General features: G+C 37.8%; 1 protein-coding gene across 1 annotated transcript in view; it reads left to right on the plus strand.

The window, feature by feature from the left end:
- Nucleotides 1-1,385: 1,385 nt before the first annotated feature.
- LOC106524245 (glutaminase kidney isoform, mitochondrial) overlaps nucleotides 1,386-10,407 on the plus strand; it is a gene marked incomplete at its 5' end in the record, with an annotated part of 18,030 nt that continues 9,008 nt past the window's right edge. Inside the window, 3 exon segments of the mRNA XM_014017970.1 lie at nucleotides 1,386-1,616; nucleotides 4,906-4,993; nucleotides 7,407-7,528. Of these exon segments, the coding sequence (XP_013873424.1) occupies nucleotides 1,414-1,616; nucleotides 4,906-4,993; nucleotides 7,407-7,528 (413 nt within the window).

A 10,407-nucleotide genomic window follows, 5' to 3' on the forward strand; every position in this document is an offset into this window, starting at 1 on the left:
GATATTGGAAGTGGGGGGGACATGTCCCACCCGGTGCCTATGGCGGTTACGCCCATGCCCACCAGTCTAACATAGAGACGTGGTGTTCACAAACTATTCAAATCATTTGAACAGCTCCTTAAAACAAACAATCAGCTCACAGACAGCTGAAAGTCATTCTTTTCTTCTTGTTTTTTCCTCACGTTTCCTCCTCAGTTACACACACACACAGACTCTCATACTGGTAAGAACTGGCAAATTGAAGGAGCAAAGCAGATGTAAAAGGCGAACCTGTGCTCAGGAAGGTGAGTTCTACAAGTCAGATATACAGCTAAGTAAGGCTGTACGACATTATGTCATTAAAAACATGGTGGTGGTGGTATGTAGTGTCATAATGTCATGAAGATGTGCATCATGACATGATTAACTATTCAAAATTCAACTCTCCATTGGCTTCCAGTTCACTTATAAACTGATTTTGATTTTGTTGTTGGCTTTTAAAGTTTTTCTAAAGGTCTGGCCTCATCATATCTATGTGATCTTCTAAACATCTACACTCCAGTCAGATCATTCTGGTTTACCAACCAGTTTCTTTCAGATCCAAAATGAAATCCAGAAGTAATCGAGCTTTTGTAATTGCTGCTCCAAAATTGTGGAACAGCTTACCTTTTTAAACCTTTGCTGAAGGCCCATCTGTTTTCTTTGGATTTGGATCGAGGCAGAGTTTGAGGTTCAATCAGAGCAGATGTTTTTTTTTTTTTAATGGTGCGTTTCTGTATTTTAATTTTACTTTGTTTTAATGATACACGTCCTTGACTGAATTGTAAAGCACTTTGGTCAGCTTTTGTTGTTTGTAATGGGATTCATAAATTAATTTGACATTGACATTGAACAGCTTTTTTAAAGAAACAAATCTTGAAGACCTTCAAAGAGCCACAAATCCCATCTCTAGCTTTAAAATCCAATGTTATAAATATTTCATGTTTAATTCAAATGATCACACTTTAGTTAAGATTTACTTTAATTATTCTTAATCAGTTCTAATAAATCATTTTCTTTCCTAAAGTATCTATGCATTCTTGCCTCTGCCTTGCTATAGAAAAAAGTTGATTTGATTTGACATAAAATGAGAACTTTATGGGTAACTGCCCCCTTCTTCTGGTGGGTACGTTCAGCTGAACTGGTGGCAGCAGTCCTACCTCTTAGTTTATTTGGATCCCAGCTTCTGAGTAGCTGCTGGTTGTTGAACCCTTCCTCCTGCCTGTGTCCCAGCTCCGCCCCTGGCTGACAGTCTGTAGTCTGCACACTGACAGACAGCAGCTGCTATTAAAGCTGCCTGCCTGGACCTAAGGGCTCACATCCATCTCTCAGGATCAGCACCTGGAGAGAGACAGGAAAAAAACAGTTATAAAAGAACGAGCTCTGCTTATCACAATGCACTGCCTGAAACGTTTGAAGACAGCTAACTCGGGGACTCTGCAGCTGATTAAAAATGCAGTTTTCTCCTCCCGAGTTGGAGCTGACATGATGTCCAGGAGTCAGCAACCTGTTTCTTCATCCATCTGGGCAGCATCAGCACACACCCACAGAGACTTTCATCATCTAAACACCTCCGTTGAGGACCAAGGACATTCCAAGTAGGTCACAAAACACAAGCAACAGCTCTATAATATTAATGTTTATATATTTTTTCTTCCTGACCAACTGCGCTCTCCTACAACAATCAGGCAAAAGTTAAACTTGTTTCACGTAGTTTGGCTAACATAAACTAACAGAATGGCTCTCTCGCTCTCATTTTAATTTAATCTGGCGTACAACTATGTTAAACTAAATACCAATAAACTAGAATAAATAATAGTCACAACAATTATGGTTTTTTTCATGTTTTTGTGTTTTTAAGCTAGTGCAGTGTTTGCCTTGCTTGCCACAGCTAGCTATAGTTGCTAACACACACTGACTGGCTAAACTACAGGTGTAATAAAATAACAGTTCAACGTTTCTTTGGGTAATATAAGTGCAGAAAACAAGTTACAAATTTTTTATTTAGTTAAAAAGGTACTCCATTACATTATGTTTTTAGAAGATGAAGTGTTAGCTTACCACTTGCTAAGCGCAACTATTTCGGTTTTAAGCTAGGAGTAGCGTAAGGGTCTTGTATCCAAATAACATTAAAGGGATCCCCGATTAGTTGTAACATTAGACTTTATTTGATAAACATATATTTAACTGTAAAATAAAGATTGTAAAAATACTGTAGGCTGTTTAGTTTTTATAATTTTTAAACTAAATGCTTAAAAGTATATTACATGTACGGGGCCATTTTATTTACACGCAAAGCATTCTGGGTAAATGATGACGTGGATAAGTACTTGGTGCAAAGCTGCTAGCGCTAGTGAGCTATAGCCACCTGAAGGTTAATCTTGGACAATATCTGAATATCGACTCTTTTAAATGAAACCAGARAGYGTTGACAGAGAGGAGAAGGTAGAAATGACTCAGCCTGTAACTGAAAATATGGATGGAGGACAACAGAGCTGCTTCATGGAAGAAGAACCTCAGCTTAGCCTGTTAGCTTTAGCGTTAGCCCCGACGCTATCACCATATATATGTATTAATTAGCTCAGCGCTACACATTCTCCTGTCGTCACTGAGGTCCTCCATCCACATGACGAGAGGGGAACGCAAAAATGACTCAGTCTGCAACTGAAAATAAGGATGGAGGACCTCAGTTTAGCTTGTTTGTCGCTCTAGCACCGAGCTAATATATATAAGGTAATATAGCGTGGGCACTAGCGCAAAGACTATCAGGCTAAGCTGAGGTTCTTCTTCCATGAAGCAGCTCTGTTGTCCTCCATCCATATTTTCAGTTACAGGCTGAGTCATTTCTACCTTCTCCTCTCTGTCAACACTTTCTGGTTTCATTTAAAAGAGTCGATCATCAGATATTGTCCAAGATTAACCTTCAGGGTGGCTATAGCTCGCTAGCAGCCTCACACCAATGACCTATCCACGTCATCATTTATCCAGAAGGCTTTCTGTGTAAATAAAATGGCCCCGTCTGTGTTAAAATAAATTTTAAAAAATTATAAAAACTAAACAGCCTACAGTATTTTTACAGTCTTTATTTCACAGTTGAAATATATGTTTATCAAATGAAGTCTAATGTTACAACTAATCGGGGATCCCTTTAAATAATGCCTCTAATATTCACTATTCTACAGAAGATTGCACAATGTTACACACACACACACACACACACGGTTAGCTTAATTATTTTTGTGGAGTACAACACCACGTTTTTTAACGCTGTGGTACAAGCCCACATCCAGTAAAGCCTGGATTAATGGCAATCAAAATAAAATAAACCAACTAAATAGTAGGCCAATTTAAACATTTAATTTAATTTAAAATAGTATATGAAGTATTCTGAGACTAATAAATGTGTTACTGAGTTTTTTTTTATTGTGATGCTCCCATGGAGTTAATCTCAGAGGAGTTAGAACAGACGCAGTAAATGTGATGAGTGATGCTTAACAAACATGATGGAAACCTTTACAGTTCATTTGATCCAATAATAACAGGTCAGCATACCTGATTGGGTTTTAACATGGTTGTGTCCCAAGGCAGCTGAGCCTTTCAAAAATAAAGCTTTGTGGCATCTTACAGCTCTGTAAAAGACCATAGAGAAGGAGTTTCACATTTAATTCAAAAGTACAAAAAGGATATTCAGTTTACCACATAGTCTTACAAACAGGTGAATAAACTTGTGCCAATAAACACATTTTTAAAATCTCAGTCTACTGGACAAAAAGATGACAAATATAAAGACAATCCTTTAAACATTGTTGCTTTTTCCCACCTAAAGCTCATTAAAGTAGAAGCTGAAAATTGTCCTGTGGTCAGACTATTCAAAACGATCAAACATTTTTTGAAAACCTCTGACTCTGTGCTCTCAAGGTCATAGTGGAAAATGGCAATGTGACCCAGAACCTGTGATGGTGGGACTGCAGTAGGTAATGAGTAACTTACTCATCTATGAAAACCCAATGAAAGCTAAATTATAAACAGTGTATGATTTCATTCATATGTTTTTTTTATTCAACAACTTACTTATTTCAGCAATACGTCTGGATGTTTTTTTTTCTGTGTGTTTTAAACCTGTCATCTGTTGAAAGCATCTCGATCAGAGAGGAACATAAACCAATACAAACTGTTGAAAATGCCTCATAAAACTGTGTGAAATTATATTTTCTGTTCTTAACTGTTGCATCCATTTGGAAGACAGAATCATATTAGTTAATAAATGAAAGTCAGCTAAATAATAAGGTAAATTATCAGTAATTATAACTTATTAAACTAAAAACCCATGTAGGAGTTGTGCCCATATTGGTCACTAGCAATAGAAAACCTTTGACCATATTAGGTCATAGGTCGCCTTCTAGAAGGATACCCAATCTATCAGTAACTTATATTCAACATTTATTTATCTATCTATAAAATCTACTAATATGCTTTGGTGAAAGATGATGAATGCTTTAATAAGTTACAGCAAAAACTGATGAAAGTTAGGCACTGAGTTTTTTCAAAATGAAACTCTTTTGGAAAAGAAAATTGCGACCCCTGTGTACCCATGTGTTGTGATATGTATCATATCAACAAACTCTTGCCATATACACAGCCCTAACTAACATTATGTTATAGCTAGTTTAATTAGCGTATGTTACTACATGCCCTTACAGATGATATATAAGGACTTCTTTCACAAGCCTGCGTCATGTCATATCTCAATCAATATTTGGCCACGTGTTTTTATTTTCACTGCCAGCAGTGTTACTGATGCAAACATTGGGAAGCTTCTCATGGTTTTGGTGTGAGAGTTCATGCGTTTTTTTTTTTAAATCTTGTGTTTCTGGTTTGTTTTGACAGAAGCCGTTTGATGTCCAGCATGGAGGACCTATTGTTTTACACCATCACAGACGGCAAAGAGACGATCCCCCTGTCTCAGTTCACCTCTGTGAGTCAACAACACATTCCTGTTTTACAAGAACCCATTTGAACGTCCACAAAAACGCTCTCTCAGTCGCTTGATGCCTCCTTGCAACACCTTTCGCTCTTGTTTAATCAACCTTGGTAATCAAATAGCCCACAGCAAGAATCCACAGCATCTCCGCCTGACTTGCAGCATCTCATTTAGAAGGTGTTTATGGTCTGTCTTATGCAGTTTGTCTAAATGTACCTGCTGTGACACTGTAGACTCAGCAAATTACCATCAGAGAGTTGTGCTCATTTATCACATTATATAAAACAATCTTTCTTATGAGCTTTAATTACTGTAATTTATTACACTTTTCAAGTTGTACATGTAGATGTGATAATTAAATCCCAGAGTAAAAAAAAACAGACATTTTATTCAAGCCATTAAGACCTGATGCATCACCTAACATTTAGAGGGTCTTTCAGGTCTTAAATAAGTAATTGAAAAATAAAATTAATTTAGGATTTAATGAGGTGTAGACTGTGTTGTAAAGCTTTTCCACACATGGGTCCTTACATATGGCAAAAAAGTATTTTTTGTTTTGTTTTTAAGAGGCCAAAAATTTTGGAAAATGTTGTCTTCTGTCATTTTTATCAACGTAAAACTAAGTGTAACAGTTTCAGAAAGGTAGGACCCAAGAATGCAGACTTTCTTTAGGGGTGAGCTTGAAAAAAAACCTTTATTTTAACAAAAAACAAAACACTGACAAGGCAGCAGAACACTTACAGAAAACTCAAGGAGGTAATGATGGAAGAGTGCAAGGAATACTGCTGGAGGCTGATGAGTGGAGTGGCTGCAGCTGTGACTTGTGAAACACGCCCATCTCCACCTGTGCCCGTGGCAGGCTGACTGGTGGAGAAGTGGCTGGTTGCGGTGCAACACAAGGGGACAGAACAAAGACCCAAAACCCTGAAAAAAGACACAACAAACTAACACACTGACGAAGATTATGTTTCGTTATAACCGCTAACTGTTTTTGACGTTTGAGTCAGTCGTACATGAAAACAAGGTGGACATCTGTTGAACTTGGTGTCCATGGAAACTCTTACGTTTTAAAAACAGGCATCTGTTCAGGGGACATGTGTCAACACAGGTGGCAGCTTGTTACAGATGACTGGGTGTGTTTGTGGAGGTTATTCTTGGCAGGATGGATGGTAAATGTGCTACTCAGTATTTGTGAGGGGGAAAATATTTAAAATAAACTGATAGTTACTTTAGTTTAATTTAAAATATTCTAAAAGGTACTATAAAAAAGTTACATTTGTTTTTATGTGTATTTTTACCACACGTAACCTCAGGGATGGACAACTTAAATGGAAGCGCTGCACACTTACCCAAATATAATAAAACTGCTCTTTTAGAAATGATTGTGCATAAACGTTTATTAAACCAACACACAGTGTAGTAACTTAACAACAGTTGTATTCTTCTTAAATAAATATGAATACAAAACCTTTGAAGCAAACAAAAACACAAACTACATAAACGTTAGCGAGTTGAAATGCAATGGCGTAAGACTCCTGCATGGTTGTGGTTCTGGTAAAAAGTTGCTGTTGTTTAAGTATTTGCAACTTCAGTAAACTTCTCATATGTAGCTTTGTGCAACGGGGGTGGGGCCTCATTGGTGGACAGAAGTCACTCACAGATGACCTGTTTTCTGCCTCTCTCCAGTTGTCCATCCCTGCATTACCTGATACCTTTACAGACTTTAAAAGAAAATGCTGTAGTTGTTTGTTTGCTAATGTCTGGTTAAAATTATTGGTTTAATGAATAAAAACATTAACATCATAGAACATTCAGATACTTCTTAATTTGTTTTTTCACTAAAGAGAAAATAAGCACCGTTTCAGGATCCAAAACTCCTCTCACACTGACTCATCTAAAAGATAAAACTTGTACTTATTCTCAGATCAAACCTTGTGTGAAGCTCCAAATGTGACCTCTCTGCCCTGAAGCTAAACAGAAAACCTTCAGAAACATTAAATAGCAGGCCTGCAGCTGTTTGGTAAGTTTATTTGCTTCTCTGAAGCAAATGTGATGAGTTGAATTTTAAAAAAGAAAAAACAAGACAACACTCCAGTCTCTCTGGTCAGGAGGGTTGGCGCTCACGAGGTCCCTGAAATAGCCACACGTGCTTCATACAGCCAGTATGGACGGCGGTATGAGAAAGGCAGCAGTAATATGAGACTTTCCCTCTTCAGCTGCTTGTAAACACACCTGAGGCTTCAAGTCTATATTTCATGTACATATATATCACATTCCTGTAGCTGACAGGAGAATCTCCAGAGTTTAACCCCGTGCAGAGGAGCCACATCCAAGGCCAGCACTTATTTCTGAAGCATCCCCTGTTAAACCAGTTTGTTCAAACATAACCAATTTCCTCACTGTCCAGGCTCTGAGGAGAACAGGTCTGTTAACATCCGACCCTCGGCTGCATGACTGCATCCGTCAGATGCGACAGTCCACACAGGACTCCATTGGACCGGTCATGATGGACAAGAAGCTCTTCAGAAGGTGAGGAAAAAAGCTGACGTTTATTTTCGGGGACACTGTTGTGCACAAACACTGACTCTAAAGATGAGTTACCTGAATGCTAAAGTGAGACCAAATCACATCCGTGAGTTTGTAAAAAGGCTTTCTGTGAATGTCTCTGCAGCATAACCCATGCATAAAAACTGATAAGCGTATTCCTAAAAGCGTGTAAAAAGTCTGCAAGCTGTCGAGTTAGGTTGGGTTAAGAGACCTCACTGCTTTTCCTTATTGCATGAAGAGAGGTGACTCGTGGTCAGCACTATTTGAGTCCAACAGGATGACAGACACGTGCGTTTTATAGCTGACAGATGCTATGAAGCATATTCATGTGCATGCAGGCATGCCAGTGGAGGTTACAGGAAGACAGAGAGGTCTCAGGAGCTGCTAATGAAAGGGCATCATTCTGGTTGAGCTCCAGACTCTGGCAATTACATTAGGAGGCTCAACAGATTTTTAAAGTCCCCCACCACTGTGCTAAACATATGATTTCCTGTCTGATGTGTATAACACTCTGGCAGCGTGACTGTTTCATCTAAGTGCATCAGCATTATCTTTTTTCTTTTGTACGTTTCTTAAAAGTACGAGGTTCCCTGTTTCTGAACGCAAACAAAGAGCTCTCCGTAACTGCTACAAGTGATTTGATTGATTTGATTTGATTTATTGATTCAACAGGAAAAGATTACTAAAAATCAAGCCTGACTCAGCGTAATTGCTGTTTTACAGCAGGTTCCTGTTCTGCAGCACATAAAACACTCAGAAATACAGCATCACAATCACATCATTATACACCATAGACACAAAGACAAACAAGCATACCAAATTTCAAAAAGGCAGCATTTGCAAAATAGGACGTCTAAATATGAGCACAACAAAAAGTGTCCAGCAGATGGCAGACAAGATTCTTCTTAAAGGGCTGTAGTTTTGAAATGGACTTTATGTTTTGAGGAATGTCATTCCATGCTTTAGTATAAACATAGAAGAAAGACCTCTGGCCGTAACAGTTTTAATAGTTGGTAATGTCAGTTGGCCTTTTGTAACAGATCTAGTTGAATGACCACTTCCAGAATTTGATTTGGGCAACAATACACAGAGTTCCATAATTGGCACCTTGGAAGATCTGAAAATATAAATTAATACCACTATACAAAACATAAGTGAAGCAGAGTGTTGTCTTCCATTATGCTTTGGAAATGAGCCACATAAACTATTCAAGCTTTTCTCCACTCTCTCTTCCTTATATTTCAGACCTCTTGCGTTGCCCTGGATTAGCTGAGGCTCCTGGCCAGATATTCTAGTTCAGACCAGCTGTGACAGCATGTACCATTACCAGTCCTTGAGAGCCTGCAGCATTGCTGAGCAATTATAGCAACAAAGGTTCCTCATAGCTGTTAGCATGTCCTGGTGAAAACCTGCTGCTGCTGCTTTAGTAATTTTGCTCTTTTTTTAACCCGGCGTTGGTCTATCAGTAGCTATGTTTACATGGACATAAGTTATTTGATTAAACGACCATTCGGAATAAAAATCTGTGATGTAAACACCTCAATCTGGTTATTCTGACCCGATTCAGCTCGATCCGAATGAATTTGTAATCGGAATGAGGAGGTGGTTAATGCCGATTGATAATCTGAACAGTATGCATGTAAACACTTAATCTGATCATTTTATTCTGATTGTGGAAAACTGACCTAACTGATCATGTCTGCTGACTTTCATCCACTGGTTTCTGCTCTTTTGTGGAGGGTGTTTTCAGCAGCACAGAACTTTTCATCCAGTTTTCTCATTCAATAAAGAAGGAAGACACACAGCCTGCGCCGCTTAACAAAACAAAAAGTCTGTGCGTCACCTGTAGCTGAACCAGAGAGTGCAGTAACACCTCCACCATTATTAAAACCTGTCGCAGGTCCATTAGTGCTCAGAAGCTGTTTGTTTACGTTCATGACGAAAGTAGAACTTTTTTCTGTGGTTTTTTTTTTTTAGGGAAAGTTAACAACTGCGCATGTCAGTGCTTCTATTCAGAATAAAAGCCTGGTGCATGTAAACACTCGTCATGATCGGATTGTGCCCATGTAAACGATACATTCCGATTGTTTAATCCGAATACATTTCAATCCCATCAAAGAATTTTGCGCATGTAAACAAAGCTAGTGAGACAACAAATAAGATCTCATGACTGAGATGAGCATTTCAGTTCAGTATAATCTGAAGTTGTTTGACAAATATTTATAGTGATCATATATAAACCTGGTGTCTTTGCCTGTTAAAAGATACCTTTTCACAATTGTTCAACTCAAATAAAGCAACAGAGGTAGGCTAAGTTTACTTGGCTAAGTTTACTAGCAAATTTTTATTTTAGCCTGTTTTTCTGTAGTTTCAATGTTACAATTTAATATTACATTTCTGAGTTGATTTTGATCAGATATTACCCTTTGAGTTCTGCATTTTATTAGGGTTGTGTATTGGCAAGAATTTGGCGATACAATACATATCATTACAGAGGGGTCACGATACGATATATCCCGATATATTGCCATACTATAAGCAAGGCGATACTGTATATTGCGATATATTGCAATTTTTTTGTCCAAAAATTCTATTAAATAAAAACCTCTTACGGGGGAAAAAAATGAAAAACCAAAATTCATTGTCTCAGAAAATTCTAATATTACATAGACATACTTTTGATACATTTAGCTGTGTTCTGCTTTGTATGTGTTTTATTTTATTTTTCATCCATGTTTTCAATTATTAGACTAAATTTGCCAATAAAAAGCTTGAAAATATATTTTTGCAGCTTTTCGTTTTTAATATTAATTTACAATATGGTCACCCAAAACTAAACAATAGCGTTTGTTGTCATAAAG

Source organism: Austrofundulus limnaeus, unplaced genomic scaffold, assembly GCF_001266775.1.
Source record: "Austrofundulus limnaeus strain Quisiro unplaced genomic scaffold, Austrofundulus_limnaeus-1.0 Scaffold180, whole genome shotgun sequence".
In the NCBI taxonomy this organism is placed as follows: Eukaryota; Metazoa; Chordata; class Actinopteri; order Cyprinodontiformes; family Rivulidae; genus Austrofundulus; species Austrofundulus limnaeus.